The 20,278-nt window shown below is 49.2% G+C and overlaps 1 protein-coding gene across 1 annotated transcript in view; it reads right to left on the bottom strand.

Moving 5' to 3' along the window:
* PCP4 (Purkinje cell protein 4) overlaps positions 1-20,278 on the bottom strand; it is a 64,378-nt gene that overhangs the window by 19,687 nt on the left and 24,413 nt on the right. Inside the window, exon 2 of the mRNA XM_005885682.2 lies at positions 11,867-11,918. Within this exon, the coding sequence (XP_005885744.1) occupies positions 11,867-11,918 (52 nt within the window). The remainder of the gene's footprint in view (positions 1-11,866; positions 11,919-20,278) is intronic.

Below are 20,278 nucleotides of genomic sequence, written 5' to 3'. Positions count from 1 at the left end.
GGGGGGGTTGGGGTTTTGGGAGGAGGTGGGTAACCTTCAAGGGGAATATAATGTTTAATGACTTATTACATTAAATCTATTAATATGCAAGTAATTAGCCTTCTCCCTCATGACAAGGGGCCAATTGCTCTAAAAAGGGGAATGATAAATACTTCACATTAATGCTGGGAAAAACAGAGTTTATAAATAGTTACATTCTAAACTCAGTAATCCCACAATACACATTATCCTTCTTCCCTCCTGAATGTTCAAAGTGTGGTTTATATTAAAGGGGGTCACGTCCTCACTTTTTTAGGGCATAGACCCTCCCTGAGGCACCCAAGAGAACCACCTCCGTGGCTGGGGAAGGAGAGGGGTGAGGATTTGGGATCTGGTTTGTACTGAATTAAAAGAACGAGATGGTCATTGCTCGAAGGTTTAAGCAGCTGGTGTTATAGTCACAAATCTGAAGTTTTTTTGTTGTTGTTTTGTTTTTTAAACACTTTTTTTAAAAAAATATGGGTTTTTTTTAATTGATTTTAGAGCGGAAGGGAGAGGGAGATAGAAACATCGACATCAACACAGACCAGCTGCCTCCTGCAGCTGAATGTTCAAAGTGTGGTTTATATTAAAGGGGGTCATGTCCTCACTTTTTTAGGGCATAGACCCTCCCTGATGTACCCAAGAGAACCACCTCCGTGGCTGGGGAAGGACAGGGGTGAAGATTTGGGATCTGGTTTGTACTGAATTAAAAGAAAGACATGGTCATTGCTCACAGGTTTAAGCAGCTGGTGTTACAGTCACAAGTCTGAAGTTTTTTTGTTGTTTTATTTTTAAAACACTTTTTTTAAAATACGGTTTTTTTATTGATTTTAGAGAGGAAGGGAGAGGGAGATAGAAACATCGATATCAACACAGATCGGCTTCCTCCTAGCCCCCTTCTGGGGATCAAGCCGGCAACCCCGCTTGTGCCCTGACCAGGGTTCGAACTGGGACCTCCTGGGGCATGGGTCACGCCCAACCACTGAGCCACACTGGCGGGCACAAGTCTGAAGTATAACTCCAGGTTGTGAAGCTGGGGACTCCGAGAGGGCCCTAGTGACACCAGATCTGGTCCCGGGGGCCTCTCTGTTACCACAGTTAGCGAGATATTAATGAGGGGAAGGAAGCAAAGGGTTTGCTTCCACAGGAAGCTAAGCTGCACACCCCAGGGGATGGGATAGTAGCATCGTCCCTCCAAGGGGATTAACTCCCCTCCCCTCCCCGCTCCAGTACCGATGGTGTGTATGGGAGGGGGCCGCAGGGGGAGGTAAGGACATGCTCAGTAAAGTCAAAGTGGTGCAGGGTGCGTGCTGCCAATCTAACCTGGAAAAGGAGAGTTGGCTCCTGGCGGACCCCCATGCAAGCCTGCTGATGTTTGGGAAGTTGACCCGTTATTTTGGAAAAGCTCCTGGTTATAATCCCAGGAGACAAAGCGCTGTCGCTCCCTCGGTGGCCTGCACTGGCCCCAGTGCTCGTCTGTTCTCTCTCCATAGCCAAGTGGCCTGGCGAACTCCAAACGCAGGCTTCAGCGGGAGCCTGGCTACCACAGCACAGTCCCAGGTGCTGGCCTGGGACTAAGCCTTCATACGGCCCAGGCTCTCTGGACGTTGCCTCTATTCCTGGCCCTCATTTCCATGGCGAGACAGACGGAGATGGGCCATCGGAGGGGCATCTTTTATTTTGCTTCACAAATCTTGCCACCAGACCGCATCCTCTCTGTGGGTCCCTGGAAATGCTTTTCCTCAAGACACCACCGGAACCCCACTTCCACGGTAGCATCTCCTGCATCTCGTATCTGGACCGCTGGCTGGAGACAGCTCAGAGCTGCATCCATCCCAGAGCAACATCAAAGCCCCGGCCAGGCGACCAGGATTCCAGGCCTCCCAGAATACCTGGAGTCACCCCCTTCCCTGTGGCCAGGGCAGCTGGGCGTGGCTTCCTGCTGCAGCTCACGGCAGGGTGCATGACCACACCCCACCCCTGTTTGGTCCCTGGGGGCTGGGAGTGGCTGTACCTCCCTGCTGCTCTGATAAACCTCACTTTCAGGGGAACTGTGCCTGCTCTGCCCCCCCACCCCCATCCATTTCCCAGTTGGCTTGGGCCCCAGACTATGCACAGCTGTATCCACTCTCACTGCCCATCCTGGCTACACTCCTACTAAGCACCCCCACCCCTGTCTTTGGCCACCCACCTTTTCTTCCTGAATGACACCTGCAGGGGGCTGGGAGGGGCTCACTCACTGCCTGGAGCACACTTAACCTTCCCCGGGACAGCCTAATTGCACTAAGAATGTCAAATATGCCGTCTTCCAAACTAGCTCTGACAGTTTTCCTCCCTTTAAGAATATGAAGCCAACCCATGACCCTGCACAGTTAAAACAAAAGGAGGAGATTGATGGACGACTGCTTTTCTGTTTTGTTACTTTTCTAAAACCACTCTAGAATTCCTGCACAAAAATGTTTCCTGCTTTGTCTTTGTAAAGCTGCAATCATTTATAGTATAAGAGGCGACATTTTTTAATTAGGGAAGCCTGAGAGGGGCTCGGGTGAGCTGGCCCCGGGGCCTGGGGAGAGAACGGCGCTGGCAAGAACCAGGGCGATGTTCAGCTCTGGGCCCCACCCCCCCACCACCCCCCCCCCACCCCCCCCGAGCCGCTGTCTGCCCTCTGCCCCTCTTCCTAGGCCTCACGCTGTGGCTTTGCTTGCGTTTGTCCCATGGGTGGTACTAGAGGCGATCAGAAGACAGAGAGGGAGATCTGGGTATTTATTCCCTGGCCTCCTTTTCTGCTAGGGCTGCCAGATAAAATACAGGCTTTCCAGTTAAATACAGATTTCAGATTTTAAAAAAAAATGAAAACAATGTTCAGTATCAGGATGCTCCAAATATTCCATGGGACAAATGTTTACTATTAAAGAAAAACGTGGTTTCGTTTATCCAACACTGGAATTCAACTGGGCATGCCGTGTTTTTATTTGCCAAATCAAGCAACCCTAAAAGTCTGCACAATTGCCCTAAGCTCAGATCTGTCCTTCCCCAGAGGCAGCCCTGTCAGGCCGTGCCTCCACACGGCATCCCTGCCTCCCTTCAGGCCCTGCCACTGCTGGTCTGAGGTGCTACCGTTCTTTCTGAGTTTCCCTAAGCCCTGCACACACCTTTGCAAATGGTCCCTTTGTTGGTTAACCAGCCTCAGAGTACTCAGATGGCCCAGGCCCTCCGTCTCCTCCCAGGACCATGGCTGACACATTCGCCACTGAGGTCTTCCGACTCCACTCTGCCAGCATTTTCCTTTGAAAATATCCCCTCACCAGCTCGCTTACAATCTCCAGCACCTGTTAGTGAATATTTCTTAATTGAATGAATGAGCAAAACAAAGCTAGAGTCCATAGTGTTTTTGCAACATCACGTTTCTGGTTATAAAGGGCTTCAAGGTCTATATTCTGAAGAAGTTATATTCTAACCAGCAAAAGGAGAGAAAAACAATCCAGGGGGTACTTGAAGTGGCATGAGAGGAGGGGACCAGCCTACAGTACGAAGAGGAGAGGTTTCTGTATGATTCAGGTAACTATGACCCTGGAACGAATTACCCCAGCACCTAGCAGCCTAAACACAAGAAGTGAGTATTCTCTCCCCCATCTGTAGGTTGGCAGGCTCCGCTGGGCACTCTGCTGAGTCCCCCAAGCAGTTGCAGGCAGATGGCCCTGGGGCTGGGTCACCTGCAGGACCTTGTCCCACCTGCCTGCCAGCCGGGCCGGGGTAGCCAGCACGGTCACCGGCTGGTTGGGCTGCTCCAGGTGGCCAGCTCGGACTTCCTACAGCCATGATGGCTTCTAGGGAACGGGCTCTCCCACTGCACGGATCCCAGAGAGAAAACGGGAAGCTGCCCAGTTCTTCAGGTCTGGACCCAGAAAGCAGCGTGCCTCCCTCTTCATGGTGCTAGTGGTCTGCGGGGTCACAGCCTGCCCTCAAGGCCCTGGGCAAGGGGACTCGGAACCGACCCCACAAGGGCCAAAGACTTTGTAGCCACTTTTAATCCCCTACAAAGTATGACCGCAAACCAGAAATCCCACAAAATTACAACCGATACACAAAGCACTCCGGGAATATTCCCCAAGTCCATTAAAAAGTATGGAAAACCAGAAAGAGCAGGGCAGCTTTATGCCCCTTATTTGGAAAATTAGATTCAAATTAATTTTCACGCCAAAAAGCTTCCAATTATCTGTTGTGCTTAAACCGACATAGCAGTTTAGGATATGCTGGAGAAAAAATAATGCTTTGGGAAATAAATGCAGTTTTGAAAAAAGAAGTTTGTATGTGGCACCCATCACGGCCGTCCTCACACGTGGGCAGGGCCCCCGCTCGGAAGGTCCAGGCCTGACTCATGCTCCACCTAATGACAGCTCAGCAGAGGCTCCTGTGAGGGGGGCAGAAAGGGAAGGAGGGGCCCTGAGGGGGTTTGTTAGGGGCTTGTCTTCCTGAGCACGTGGCTGAGTGCAATTGCTCCCGTCTCCTGACAATCTGATGTGTGGTGACCCAAGGCATTTATTTGCTTCCTGACTCCCTGGGAGAGGGAGCAGGAAGGCACCTGCTGCTGGAGCAGAGCTGCAGTGGTGCCCCAGGCTGCTAGGCCAGGTCTGCGGGCGGGACCAGAAAACCCGCCTTCACAGTGAAGTGGTGGGCAACGCAGGGATGCAGGCCATAGCATCGCGATAACTGCACAGCGACGGGCGGTTGTGGACCGAGTGGTGATCACATGGTGAGGTATGTAAATGTCAAGTCACTGTGTTGTACACCCGAAACTAATATAACATCGCGTGTCAACGATCGTTTAATAAAAAAATGTTTAAAGAGGATTCAGGGCCGATCTGTTCTCCGCTTGCTCACGGTGATGGAAACTGGCCCCTTCCTGAAACCAAGGAGAGGCCCGCTCAGGAGGAAGTAAAAATCGCACTCGGAGCAAATAGCACCTCTTCTGGACTGAATGGTCTACGTGGAGCCAGATCTTCAGGATTCGTTAGCCCGGGTGGGACACGCCCCTGTGTTCCTGAATACGAAGGCTGGCGGAACAAAGGGGTCAATAGTGTTGGGGGGAACTTAAGCGAGCTCCTAGCAGGCTGCCCCCATCTCTCTGTCCGCTCCCCCACCCTTGCACTCTGTTCTAGAGCTTTTTGGTGAGACACGGGGAGACTTCTGCCCCCTGATCTGAAGCAAGTCCTGTGGTGGTTGCAAGGACACCCCAGAGCTGTTCCCAAGGGACACCGTGGCTCCGCGTTCCCTGCGAGACTCGGGTGGGAGAGCAGGTGCAGCCCGAGGAGGAAGTCCAGTTTCTGAAGACAGTGAGGCCCACTCTGCGCAGGAACATCCTTTCCCAAGAAGCACGAGCGCTTCCGCGTGCCTTCCTCAGTGGGGTGATCACAGAGGACCCCACTGAGAGGAAGCCCACGTCTCTCCACCATCTGGCCACGCAGGCCAGGCTGAAAGTCAAGCCGGTTCCCTCTCCTGCAAAGCTGCCTGCTGGGCAAACTCACTCTATAAACAAAATTATGAGCGTTTTACCTACTTACAAAAAGTAAACCGTTGCCACGCCCTTGAAAATAGTATGTCCATCTAATAATTGATAAGAAGAAAATGAAACAGTCCAACTTCCTGGTGTGGGCAGGACTCCTAAGGGTAGGGTTGTCATGTTCTTGGTCTATCGGCTTCATAGCTTAAAAGATCTTAAATGACAATTTTTAGCATAATTTATCATTTTAGCTTTGCACTAACGCAGAAGGGCCTTCTCCGTATGATATGGAACAAAATTCTATCTTCAGTTAGTCTAAATTTATCCAATGTTTAATCGAAAAAAGAAAGAAGGAAGGAAGGAAGGGGAAAATATATGGATAAGCCCACAAATTAGCATATGACTTGAATGTTTTGGTTTTAAAAATTACCATGGCTGCCTTAGCCTGTTGCTCGGTGATTAGAGCACTGGCCCTCAGACTGAGGGTTGTGGGTTCAATTCTGGTCAAGACATATACTTCGGTTGCAGGCTTGATCCCTGGCCCTGGCCTGGCGCACATGAGGGAGGCAACCAATCGGTGTGTCTCTCTCAAATCGATGTTTCTCTCTGTGTCTCTCCCCATCCCTTCCGCTGTCTCAAAAAAAAAAAAAATCAATGACTAAATATCATTGGGTGAGGATTTTTTGTTCAATTCTGGTCAAAGGCACATACTTCAGTTGCAGGTTTGATCCCTAGCCCTGGCCTGGGGCACATGAGGGAGGCAACCAATCGGTATGTCTCTCTCAAATCGAAGTTTTAAAAAAATTAGCATAGCTGTCCCTGTAACTCCTCTGGGGTCAAATGGCCTTGCCAAAGGTGAATTAATACATTGCGGACGGATCTCGAGAATTCTCGCTTCATATTACACAGTGTTTTACAAAGTATCATACTTTAAAAAGATATTAGCTTGTAAGAACATGTAATAAATAACGTCAAAATGCAACGGATATTTAATTTTAAAGCGGGACTTTAACACTTACGTAAAACGTTTTTTGTACTCATTCAATAGAGACTTACCTGGCCACTGGGTAGAGCTAGCAATAAAACTACTGGTCCGCAATGTGTTAAGTAGGTTGCTGAGATAGTGGTGCTGGTGACTACATTTTCAGCTTGGCCAAGATGTAAGCCTGTTACCAGTTCCTTTCCATGGGCTCCGACCACAGCCAGCCTAGCTGCCAGTTTACAACCAAGACCCCCGGGGCAGCGGGCGCTCAGCAGACAGAGCAAGTGAAGGCAGGCTGGTGTGATGGGCCCGAAGGCCAGGCAGCCGAAGCTCTCCTCCTCTGCTTGGGGTGACCTTGGGGAAAATCACCTGGTTTCCCGAGGAAATGTTGCCTGGCAGGGCCTCCCCACCCCCGCTCCGAGTCTGCAGTGGAATCAGGAGGTTGTGTAAGAGCGTTCGCACCTATGCGCTGTGTGCGGGTGCAGAGAACGGTAACGGGCGCAGGCACAAATCTCCACGCCCACTGACAAGGTTCCACGCGTGCTCGGCGGGTGAGAAGCACCGCATTTACCACATAGTGCCTGCACACGGAGGTTATTTAATGCTCAACTAAAGGGCAGGAGAAGAACCCGCTGTCCTAGCTGATGTTGATGGCAACACATCCCCTGTCAGCACCGACTCCCAAAATAGCTTCCACACACACTCCTCACTGAGCAGGATCCCACTGACCAGTTGGCGTGGAGACCCTGATGCTTGACGGTCTGGCTTTAATGAGCAATTGCTATTTCGTTCTTTCCCCATCTGGGTCGATACCACAGCAACCTGTGCATTCGAGTCTTCCTCCTGGAATATTCATCCTTAGAGTGTTCCCAGCCAGCGGCGCAGAGGACATAGCCCACTGTAATATGTGTTCCATCCACTGCTGTTTTTACTTTTTTTCTGGTTGCTTCAAGTACGGAAAAAAAAAAGAAAAAAAGAAAAGGAGAAAAAAGGGCCAAGAGACCCAGATGGAGACCGGAGTCCTTTGACTTTTCTCCTCAAAAGCGCCACGGGTCTGCGGTGCTCGCAGCAGCACGCAGGGTGCCAGCACGGGTGGGCCCTGGGCCTCTCGGCTGTATTACAGCAGCCGGAATAAATGCAGAGCTCCCGGCTTGGGAATCTCGGCCTTAGCAGCGGCGCAGAGGACATAGCCCACTGTAATATGTGTTTCATCCACTGCTGTTTTTACTTTTTCTCTGGTTGCTTCAAGTACTGAAAAAAAAGAAAAGGAGAAAAAAGGACCAAGAGACCCAGATGGAGACCAGAGTCCTTTGACTTTTCTCCTCAAAAGCGCCACGGGTCTGCGGTGCACGCAGGGTGCCAGCACGGGCGGGCCCTGGGCCTCGAGGCTGTATTACAGCAGCCGGAATAAATGCAGAGCTCCCGGCTTGGGAATCTCGGCCTTAGAGATCCATCCTTCAGGGAGGCCATTCCCACAGCCAGACGCAGTCGTGAAGATTTTATTTATCTTTTAAATATGTTTGTATTGATTTCAGAGAAGAAGGGAGAGAGAGAGAGGGACAGAAACATCAAAGATGAGAATCATTGATCATCTGCCTCCTGCACGCCCCACGCTGGGAATCAAGCCCACAACCTGGGCAGAGGCACCGGCCAGGGATCGAACCCTGACTTTTCTCCTCAAAAGCGCCACGGGTCTGCGGTGCACGCAGGGTGCCAGCACGGGCGGGCCCTGGGCCTCGAGGCTGTATTACAGCAGCCGGAATAGATGCAGAGCTCCTGGCTTGGGAATCTCGGCCCTAAAGATCCATCCTTCAGGGAGGCCATTCCCACAGCCAGACGCAGTCGTGAAGATTTTATTTATCTTTTAAATATGTTTGTATTGATTTCAGAGAAGAAGGGAGAGAGAGAGAGGGACAGAAACATCAAAGATGAGAATCATTGATCATCTGCCTCCTGCACGCCCCACGCTGGGAATCAAGCCCACAACCTGGGCAGAGGCACCGGCCAGGGATCGAACCCTGACCTCCTCATTCATAGGTCAACGCTCAACCACTGAGCTCCGCCAGCCAGGCCAGTCCGTGAAGATTTTAAACTGCAGGTGTCTGGTACATGCTGCCTCTCAACATTCCCAGTTGCCTTTTCCCTTTTCCAAGAGGCTTAGCTCAGGGCAGGGAGCTCCCTCCTAAACTCCCAGTGTGACTCACGCAGAACTGGCACCTTAGGCCGTCCGTGCGGACGAGAGCTTCACAAACCCCTGCTCCCCGACGCCACACACACAGCTTAGAAAAGCCGAGACTCTGTTGCAGGCTGTGGGCTCCTCTCTGCCACCATCCCTACCTGAAGCAGGACCAAGTCACGTCACCGCTTTAGACAGATGCATGGCACGAGCCCGCTGTAGCCTCTTTAGAAATTGCACTTCCTCCTCTTGCCATCCACCCCAACCTTCCGGGCTCAGAAGTAGGCCAGCCAGGCCCAACCCTGCCAGAAGTGACCTTCTCTCTCGGGCCCCGCAATGAGCACTCAGTCACTACCACCGTGGGTTCCTCCTCGCGCACACTGATCTCTCACCTCCCACATGAAACCTCTCCCACGCACTTCCCCAAACCACAGAGCAGTGAGCGAGCAAATGGGCCCAGGCAGCATCTGCCCATGTGGGGTCATAGGTACTGATAGGTCAGTCCATCAGGCACCAAGGACACCAAAGGGGAGATTTTCAGCATCTACTGGCTGATCTGGAGCCAAGGAGGGCGTGAGTACAGTGCTTGGGGAATATTAAGTTTTATTTCTTATTGGAAAAACCATGCTCAGATTAATAATAATTATCTATCTGTCTATGAATCAGGTCCTTCTCAATCAATCTCTCCACCTACTTGACAGCAGAAAAATACATTTACAATATGTGTCTGTGTGTGTGTGTGTGTTGCACCCTCAAATCTAAAGCTGAGATAAACTGCTATGGCTTTGGCTTTATTCAAAACAACATTTCAGGTTATTCATTGTTAGCCATCATGTCATTCTATCAAAGCAAACTAAATCTATGTGCTCTTAGCAGCTCCCCACACCTACTAGAAATTTCTCAAGACAAAATCTGTGTCCCAGAAACATGGGCGCCCCTAATTCAATCCAATGCCTGAGGTTTTGATCAGCAGCTCGCACCTCAAAGGAACTGCCACTGCCCTAGGCCCCACCTTTAGCTCAGAATAACAACTGCCTCTGGGCATTGGCCAGCAGCTGGGACCGGAGGGGATTCTTTTACTAAAATCAGGCGCAGCTCTGCCGTTCACCTCCGAAGACAGAGGCTTTTGGAAACAAATGTATCACCGCTCACCACATCAGGAGAAATCCATTCCCGATTTAGAAATTCAATTTCGCTCGGGTAAGCCTCCCAGCCCTGAAAGCGAGCCCGTCGGAGGCTTATTATTCATAAATCTTTCCCGGGGATTGGAATCCTCCCAGCAGCCACTTCCCTCCTGTGTTTTTCTATTCTCTGTGTCCATAAAAAATTTAACTCTTGGAGTCTCTCTGGATGCCCAAGTTTCAAGATACGGATCAAGATATCCAGCAAAATAGTTGTGGTGCGAAAAAAACCTTTTGACCATCTCCGAACTGAACATGGGCAATGCAGAGTCAAGATTCAGAAGGTTGTGTCTGTACCTACAGGCACATTGGACTTTACCAGGGGAGGAGTTGCAGCCGGAGCTGGGAACTATTGTTTCGCTCAAGTAGGGCATTATGTCAAGAAAAAAAATGAAATTCCTGGCCTAATCAGATAATGAAGGTGCTTTGTTCATAGGGGAATGAAAATCTCTGAGCCACCAAGATCCTAATGAATTCATTTTTTAATTAAAAAATAATAATAACCCTATATAGGGTGTCCCCAAAAAATGTATACACACTTAACAGCTGATAGCTCAATGGATGTTTCTTTCTTTACAGAGTAAACCCATTGGAATGAATAATTATTCAAAGTGTAGACACCCTGTATTTCTGAAAAACCTATCTCCAAGCCACAGAGGAGAGGAGAACACCTGAGCTTGCTGGACCGTGTATTCAGAGGTTGGAAAGAGAAAAGGCATTCTGGGAACGGGGTGGATAAACGTCATATTTCACATCAATAAATACCATGGCAATGAAAACAAGAGTCTAAATTCCCAGCCAATGGCCCTCTTGAGATGATATTTAATATAACAAAATGCCAGGAGAGCCCAGGAGTTGTAATGGATCTGACGTGTGTCTTCTGCGACCCAAATTACAATTCCAGGGCACTCCTAACGCGCCCCATCGTCCTCATGCTTTAAGTGTTAAATGGAGACCTAAACTACATGTCTAATATTTGAAATAAGAACACTTTGCCTTGTCGATGACTAATGAAATCCGGGACTAATTGACTACTTACGATCATCTGACTTCTATCCAAATCTCATCACAGTTTAATGCTCTGTGCTTCATAGATCTATTCTCCTGGGTGCCTGCTCCTTCAACACAGGTGGGCAGCTTCATTTGTATTAGTAGAAAATATACATTAAGATAAAAGAGCTCTCTAGATACCTGTGATAACACAGTAAAATAATCTGATTTTTGATGGAATGTAATATTAGGTTGACTCAGAAATTCCAAGATGATCTTCTCGTATTATGAGTTTAAGAATAAGACATTAAGCAATTTAGATTTTTAGAAAAATGTCTTTAGTTCACTTCCAGACGTCTTTACCCCAATCTTTGCTGGGTTGTTATTGACTTTTGCCTTCAAAGGCCATGTTCTTCCCCTTCCTGGTCACATCCCAGCTCTTTCACGCCAAGCCTTAGTTCCCCATCCATAAAATATGATCATTCCTACAATTTAAGGCCCACGTGGAGGCTGGAGTCCCAGGACACAAATAATCCGGTCTCCACTACACACTTTTGGTTTGTGTGTACGACCACAGGGACACGCACAGATCCTGCCCCTCCCCTGAGGCCAGCACTGTGCAGATTTGAAGACGTCCTTTAAGGAGTCAAGCATTTCACAGTTTTCAAAGCACTTATCTCATTTGATCTTATTTTGTCCTCACAACAACTGGGATGGTTCTCACCAACCCTAATGAAGAAAACAGAGACCTATATTTGCGTTGTAATTATCCTGTTGCCCAAAATGGGAGGGAGTCCTCTTTGGGGAGGGAACTTCTTACCACCGCATTTAGCTAGCTCGGCTTCCTCTGTAAAAGCAGACCGTGGTGCTACCGAGAATTGCTAAAATCCTCTCTACACCGAAGCACAGACATGCAGAGTAAGCTGATTTCTGTGGGAGGCAGGATCCACACCTGCCGTGTGCCCTGAGCTGCAAGTGGAAAAACAGTAGGTAGTGGGGCTACTGTGTCGTCTTACCGTTTTCGCCAGACGTCTTGTCTTTTCCATTGGTTGCTCCAGCACCTTGTCTCTAAAGTATAAAGGAAAGAAATTGTTATCAAATATATTCAGAATTGTGTTGTCTCTCTTATCGTTTCAAGTATCTCTTTCATTATATCAAGTCTTATATTACTTTGGCTCAGGTGGTTAAAGCAAGGTGCTCCTGAGACCAGGAAAGGATCGACCTAAGAAAGGATCTACTGAAGTGGCATAGGCTGCCTCCCTTGTTCATATCAAGGGACAGCAGATGAGAGACTGGTGCTGATGGAGCACAACCTCATTGAAAATATGAGGGAAACAGCCAAGTGCTTGTGCCAACTGTGAGAAGATCGGAGCTGTCACCTTCATCAATGGTGGCCATTACACTGCTATATTCTCATTCCAACCACAGTGTCCAATCTCTTATTTAAATAAATTTTAGTCAACTAATATATTAGGTTGATAGTCACATGTTTCCCTATTGTTGAGTTATTTTTCTATCATCATTTATGCCCCCCCCCTGCCCCCTGTGCATTTTTATTTTACCAGGTTGACCAGAAGTATGAATATTTCGTGGTTGGATTTGCATCTTTGAGCAAGATGGTCTGGGTGTGAGGTCAGGGAGCTGAGTGGAATACACATGTAAACACATAAGCATGCTTCCTCAAAGCTTATTTAGCTACAGCTTTTTAAATAACATGATGGTCAGAATTGTAGGCCCTGGAGAGCGAAGTATTTTGTCAATCAAAGTTTCTGGTAATTATCAGAAAATATGCCTTAAGTTGAAAAGGATTGAAGAGAAGTAAAGTCTCTAACTTTTAGGTGAAAAACAATGAAGCCAGGTAGGGAGACTGACTTGTCTAAGGTTGCAGTCGAGACTGGAGACTGGCCTTCCTTGCCCAGAGGTTCAGTGTGGTGCGGGAATTGTCACTGTTACATAACTATCTGCGTGGGACCTTGGAAGGAGAGGCAGAGCACTGGGCAAGGAGAAAACCATACGGGTGACTCCTGCTAAGGGATGAAGGTGCCCTCAAAAGTTATATTTTGGTCCAAGATTTCAGCCTAAAAATAATATCAAGAAAATAATAATCAGTTAATCAGTTTCCATTAGTATTCCATGTTGTCATGAGAAATTCCCGGGTCCTTAGTCAACCCTGAGTGAGAAAATGTTGCTTTGGGGTTCTGATTAGTGTAAATAAATAGGGTGAATAATAAAGAGTCGTGTTAATGAAGTTAACCATCCTGTGCATGCATATTGCCTTTGTAGATGATAACCCAAGAGAGGCAAACTCAAGTGTCCTGTTTATTACCACATCTACCACACGCACACCCCACACCAGTCAATGTGAAGTGCAAATGCCCACCCAGGTCAGGGGGTGCCCTGTCTCATTCTGAGAGGGGGAAACCACCTCTCTCTGGCAGGAAGTGGAAGGAAAGGTGACAAGTTGGAAAGTTTACATAAATGTGGGTCTCTTCTTCATATTTTAGAACATGTTGCATGTTCAGAATGCTGGGTCTTTCCTATGTTCCTATGGAGGGAGAAGTTTGCAGGTCTTAGCCAAACATCATTTGTTCTTCAACACACTCCACTGAGGTCCCCATATCGTGGCATCATTATCTAAACCTGTAATGTTCAGCCTCTTCATTTAAACCAAATCACACATTTCTGAAAGATAGATTTGCAAGTAAAAATGCCCCTTTCTTCTTGCCTGTGTTTATTCTGATGGCTCCCCTTTCACACACAGAGGAGGGGGGTAAGTTCACTGCACTGGATGGAAATCTCATCACCATTGTGGAGGCCCAGCAGCCGTCTTGGTGTTCAGACCCTCCCCGTCCCCGCATTATGCATCGATGGCTCATTAAAACAAATCAAATTCCACGAAATAAAAAGATAGTGTTCTAGAGCTGAATAAAGTCAAATTAAATGGCTTACAAGTGCAAAACAGGCGCACACTCAACCCCACCATCTTCAACTACCTTAGGCATTGACACCTTTCAAATGTCATGAATACTTCATTTCATAAAAGATCACCTTTTAGAAACCAGATGATGTGCACGCGGGGGACAAAAAGGAGTCCTTTTTCCAGGATTCCTAAGACAGGGTTTTGTGTCAGGTCTCATCTGATGGAGGCAAAATGCAGCTGATACATGTCATAGGGAGATGGTGTCTTGGCTCAGAAAATGATCCTGACAAAAAAGAACCAGTCATTGAAAGCACCTTTTTTCAGAATTCTTTGAGACCTAATGGCATTTTTAAGACAAGGCTGAGAGCAGTGAGGTAATTGTCCAAGAGCTTTTCTGTTGCCGGGCTCTTAGTGGTCATCACCCATAATTGTTTATCACCAGGTGAGGAGGCTGAAATTCCCCGGTAAATGAGGAGAGTGTAAGTCAGGCTGGCGTTGGGCTGGCCACCGCTCACACATGCCATGGCCAGGCACCCCCCAAGGCTCCCGGGCATCATGGACTCTTAGATTCTGACAACATCCCTGACAAGGTACACACCATCCTTGTCCTCATCAGCCTCACTTTACAGATTGCATCCTACAGGCACAGAGAGGATTGTGATCAAGGTCATGCAGCTGGGAAATGGCAGACAAAACTCCGACCCCGAGATGCTGGCTCCACAGTCCCCCCTTTAAACCTGAGCCTGAGCACCTCCAGTCTCCCCCTGGGTGCCTCCCTCAGCAGGTGGGAAGTAACGGGGCAGGGAGAGTCCCCTGTGAAGGTCAATTTGACTTCATTAGCACCCACAGAGAGTTTGAGGCATCTGACTTATAGAAAGAAGCAGAGTCAACCTGACAGAACAGGGATCAATTATAGAATGACTGTGAGATCTTTTATTAAAATTTAAATAACATGGGAACCCATAGCTAGTCTATGCTGAAATGGATGGATGGATGGATGGATGGATGGACAGATAGATGGATGGCTGGCTGGATGGATGGATAGATGGATGGATGGATGGATGGATGGAATGAATTGATGGATGAAATGGGTAGATGGGATGTCACTCCCCAAATGTCCAGTAGGGAAAGGTCCTTTTTCATGAGGTGAGAGAAGTTAGTGCCCTGAGGGAGGAGGCTGCCTGTTCTCCCCACTCACTCTCCTGGCCAAGTGAGAGAAGGCCCCTTCTCCTTCATCCATTAGCACCAATCATGAGCTCAGCATCCTTAGCACCTGTGTTGCCTGCTGACCAGAAGTAGCCACACCTCAAGAATATCACTATTCTAATTGGACTAATAACTAAGATGGCGTGTTAAAGGGGAGGGGCGTGATGGGCTCTCTTCGGGGCAAACCCCGGTGTGAGATTCTAGCTGTCGGGCTCTTTTCTAGGAACTTCAGAAGTGATGCAGTGATATCCTGACCGCCACCACCGTCATCCAGTTTACACACCAATCCAATGTAGTATGTTAGGGCATGCAGGAGGCAGGGAGCTTCCCTCTGACCAAACATGCGGTCGCCATCACCAGGTTAACGCGAGTGTGTGGCACATACTGTCCAAATGCCCTAGAGAGCCAGGCACACGTGTAGGAGAGCTTGCTGCATGTGGCATTCAACGCCTTTTTATCAGCAGATTTGCCTCCATGTTTCAGCCTGATCTAGAGAGCCCATTGCCATGGCCTCTGAGTACAGCTGTGGTTGGTGGAGCAGGTGAAGGTGAAAAATCAGCCCCGATTTCAACACAGCAGAACCGGAGGCAGGAGTCTCCTCATAATTCTGCTTCCAGAAGACTCTCGCCACCTTTCTTGTCGTCTGCCCCTTGTCGTGGCACTTGACACAGATGTTCTCATTCAGGTCCTCTCTTGGTCAACTCCAGCCCCACCCCGACCCTAGCGACTTCACTTCCATAAAGCAATCCTATCTGGGACCCTCTGCGACACCTTGTCCCACCCCAGACCCAGCACCTCTCCCAGGCTCGCCGAAGGGTCTAGAAGAATAGCAGTCCCTGCCTTCTTCGGACTCTGAAACCAGAGTCCCCGCTGCTCAAGCCAGCCCTGTGCCATCCTCCTGGGTCACACTGGCACTCACTCTCCCAACATCTCAGGACAGCGTCCCTGTCCCCATTCCCAGGGCCTCTTTAAGGGACAAGGGTCCTGTGTGAGGAAGTGAATGCCACTCCGTTTACCTCAGGATCACAAATAAGAAAACTCCTCGGCTCGTTAGAACACAGACATTTTCCTCCAAGCATTTTCCTCTTTTTCTATTGTCCCCACTTCACTACTAGGAAACAGTAAATGGCCATCTAAGGACGTGACACGAGAAATTAAAATCCCAGCCTCACAGTCACCCTTGTCTCTGGCCCAGGCTATGGGTCTGCTGAGTGACAGCGAGGAAGCCTGAGGGACCGAGGCTGAACTACAGCGGAGAGGACATCTCTCAGACCATCGCCCAGCAGCTCACATCCCCATCCTTCCTCGGTGATGCTCACTAATAACCTGATAGGGTTTAGAATTTCATAAACCCCCAGTTAAAGGAGCCTAAACAGAGAGTGCGTATCTGATTGCTCCTCCTGATCATCTAGTAGGTGCCAAGGGTCTAGAAAAAGGTGGGAATGGTATTAAAAGGTGTCATTTGGGGAGTCTTTTTGCCTGACAGTCCATTGCAGCAAGAGCTACACGAAATAACAAAGACTATGTCTTCCTTTCGCATCCCAGAAGGCAGAGCCTGAGACAGATGCCGTTGGTGCTCCACATGGGAGAGGGGGCGCCAGGAAGGAGGGAGGGAGGGTGGGAAGGGGGAAGAGAGAGGCGATGGAGGGCTCCTCATCTAGATGGCACTGCCAGGTGCATGCCACGCTGATCTTGTGCCCCTCAGGGTGGGGCGATCTGTGCCTGAGGACCGACCTGGTGGGAGGAAGGCAGTGAGTTATCACCTGCCCCTGCCTCTCCTGGTCCCAGACATGCGCCACAGCATCCGCTCCCGACGCTGCTACCCTGGGCAGCATCTCAAACTCAGCATCTGCCTGGGGACAAGCAGGAAGCCGCAAGGCAGGAGGTGAGGGGTGGAGGCCCGCAGCTCAGCGTGGGCAGGAGGTGGCACGCTGTCCCTTCACACCTGCCTGAGCCTGGGGAGCCCACGCCAAGCAGACCACCCACAGGGTCCGCACGGATCGGTGTGGTGAGAGGTGTGTGACTCAGCACATAATTTGGCTGGGTGACTCTTTTCAACCAAGTTGCAAAATCAGGGACAATCCCTTACATAAGATACTCCACCCGAGGAACAGGCCACGCCAGCCTTCGGTAGATAACTGACTTCGGATCCATTTCTCCCCAACCTTGAGCTTGGAGTGGCTATGGAGGCACATCTGAGATTCCCATGCTGCATTGGGGGCTGGTCTCACCTCAGTAAGACCATGTGTCAGCAAAACCAATAAATAAGTAAAGTCTATTGTAATAATCATAACCTGCATGTCTTTTTCCATAGGAACAACCATAAACCTACTCTTGCCCAGCCCTGTGTAAGGGGCACCAACAAACTCATTAATCAAGACAAATACCACACAGGATCACTTATATGTGGAATCTGGGAAAATAACTCAAACTCACAGACTGAGAGTGGAACGGTGGTTGCCAGGGGCTGGGGGTGGGGGACGCACAGAGGGATGGGTGAAAGGCCCAGACTTCCAGCTCTAAGATGAATAAGGTCTGAAGATCCAAGTGGAACACGATGGTTACAGTTGATAGCACTGTTGTATAACGGAAATGTGGAAGACGGCGGAACTCAGGTTCTCACACAGAAAAAGGGACATATGCCAGGTGATGGACATGGTCATTAACTCGGGGGTGGAATCTTTCACGGGGCATCCACACATCAAATCCTCATGGCGGCCTCCGTAAGTGTGTTACAATTTTGTCAATTACACCTCAATAAGCTGGAAAAATAATATTTTAATTCCATATTTTAGAAAAATCAAAAGTACTGCATAAAGTCATGATAAGCACCCTAGCCCGTTTGGCTCAGTGGATAGAGCATCAGGCTATGGACTGAAGGGTCCTGGGTTCGATTCCAGTCAAGGGCACGTACCTCTGTTGCAGGCTCCTCCCCGGCTCAGGCCCTGGTCGGGACTCGTGCGGGAGGCAACCAATTGATGTGTTTCTCTCACATCGATGTTTCTCTTTCCTTCTCTCTTCCACTCTCTCTAAAATCAATGGGAAACTATCCTCGGGTGAGGATTTAAAAAAAGTCATGATAAGCAAATATCATTTTACGTAAGACAGGGGCCATCTGTATTGGTGGATACTTCCTTGGCCTCAGGCTCCTGCTGGCTCCCAGACTCTGGTCACCGGTGAGTGAGAGATTGGAGAAGTGGGGTGATGTGGAGGCTCAGGAATTGTTCTGAGACAGCCTTTGAAACCTTCCGTCCACAGCTTTCTCGTGGGCCGTGATTGCAGGTTATGAACTTGTACTGTCATCGGGAGAGTTTTTATTACATGATTTCCAGAATGCTGCAGTATTCATCTTTCCGATCATGCTACTGTGTATGATTTCATCTTTGGGATGAGACACAAGTTCCCAATGAAAAGATATTTATTTTTTATTTCAGAAAGTTGAAGAGAATGAACATGAAATAAATTCCAGCAGGTTACATGTGGGGTAGAAATGACAGTCCAAGAATATTTTCTGAATCTCTCAGACCTATAGCATTTAAGTGGATAAATCTGTGTTTACTCCAGGAACTTGGCTTGACATTAAATTTGGAGAGATCTGACTTGACTAGAAAGTCCACTTTAAAGCCCCTTAGGGTCGGGGAGCAAATTGCCTTCTGAAGCAGTAAGGACCCCAGGTCACCCCCAGGGCCCACCACTCTCCACCTTTCCTCACCCCATCGCCCCGAGAGACTAGCTCATTTTGCCACCAAATATTGGAAAGCGACATTAAATTTGGAGAGATCTGACTTGACTAGAAAGTCTACTTCAAAGTCCCTTAGGGTCGGGGAGCAAATTGCTTTCTGAAGCAGTAAGGCCCCCAGGTCACCCCCAGGGCCCACCACTCTCCACCCTTCCTTACCCCATCGCCCCGAGAGACTAGCTCATTTGCCACCATATACTGGAACGAACTCTGTCTATGCATTTGCTTTGGCCACACTGGACAAAAGACGCAAGCGTGGAGCCAGGTCCATGGGGGACAAAGATCCAAGGGAGCCTGGCAGCCTCTGGCTCAGCCCTTGAGCTGTCAGGGGAGGAAGGGACGGGCCCCTCCCAGTCCTGGGTCAGCCTCTCACGGGGGTAACATAAGGAAACCTCCCCAGTTAGAGGCCTTTGGTCTCTCCCAGGCTAAGAAAGAAAGGGGAGGGGCCGGGCCCCTCCCAGTCCTGGGTCAGCCTCTCACGGGGGTAACATAAGGAAACCTCCCCAGTTAGAGGCCTTTGGTCTCTCCCAGGCTAAGAAAGAAAAGATTCTTTTCAAAAGCAGATTGTCAAAACCAGGTTTCACACCAACCTACAGAACCATTAGGCAGTGAAGTCATGGCTCCGTGTCAGACGCCCAGACCCAATCAGGGGTTGGGGTGTGGATGGGGAGGTGACCGACTCCTGGACTAACTCTTTACCTTAGCTCCAAGGAGCCAGGCATTGTGCTGGGCCCTGAGGTCCCCAGGAGAAGGATACAATTCTCTGACCGATAGGCTCACAAGCTGGAGGGACAGGCAGAGACTAAACCAACCATCTCAACCCTGCAGGTAAAAGCTGGACCCAAGATGGCTAAGATCAGGGGCATGGCTGAGAGACCCCAATGCAGGTCAAGGGGGGCTTCCCACCTGCTGAGAAGGAGTATGAGTGATAGGTCCCCACCAGCTGTGCATTGCTCCTGAAATCCCTCATCCAATCTCCCTTCCCTCCCTCTGAGGCAGATCCTAGCCTCTGGCTCCTGCTGGCCACATGCAGGAGGGATGCACTCCCCACCTGTCCATCGGGACATTGTCTTCCACAAGACAAGAGGCATTATTTGATGACATCAAGTTGATGGCATCTGTGTATCAAGAGAAGGAGGGCCTGGCCGCATGTGGTTCAGTTGGTTGGAGCGACATCCCATACACCGAAGGGTCATGGTTTCAATTCCTGATCAGGGCACATACCCAGGTTGTAGGTTTGGTCCCTGGTTGGGTACATATGGGAGGCAGCCAATCAATGTTTCTCTCTTTCTCTCTCCCTCTCCCTTCCTCTCTCTCTCAAATCAATTTAAAAGAGAAAGAAAGAAGGGAGAGTACTGGTTTTAAGGTGCTTTTTAGCATTTTGCCCTCTGTCTTCAACATCTGGCCTCCGTTGGGCTCTATGTACCAAGCAGTTGCAGAGACATGGCAAAGAAGGAAAGAAAACTCCGTCTCGTCCCCATGGTGGCTTACGCTCTTGTTAGCAAGTGCCAATCAGTGCCACCTCGCTCCTGGGGATGCCCCTCAGTGCCACCTCGCTCCTGG

The sequence above is a fragment of the Myotis brandtii genome, unplaced genomic scaffold (genome assembly GCF_000412655.1).
Source record: "Myotis brandtii unplaced genomic scaffold, ASM41265v1 scaffold923, whole genome shotgun sequence".
Taxonomy (NCBI): Eukaryota; Metazoa; Chordata; class Mammalia; order Chiroptera; family Vespertilionidae; genus Myotis; species Myotis brandtii.
This window is presented reverse-complemented; position numbering and strand designations above follow the sequence as displayed.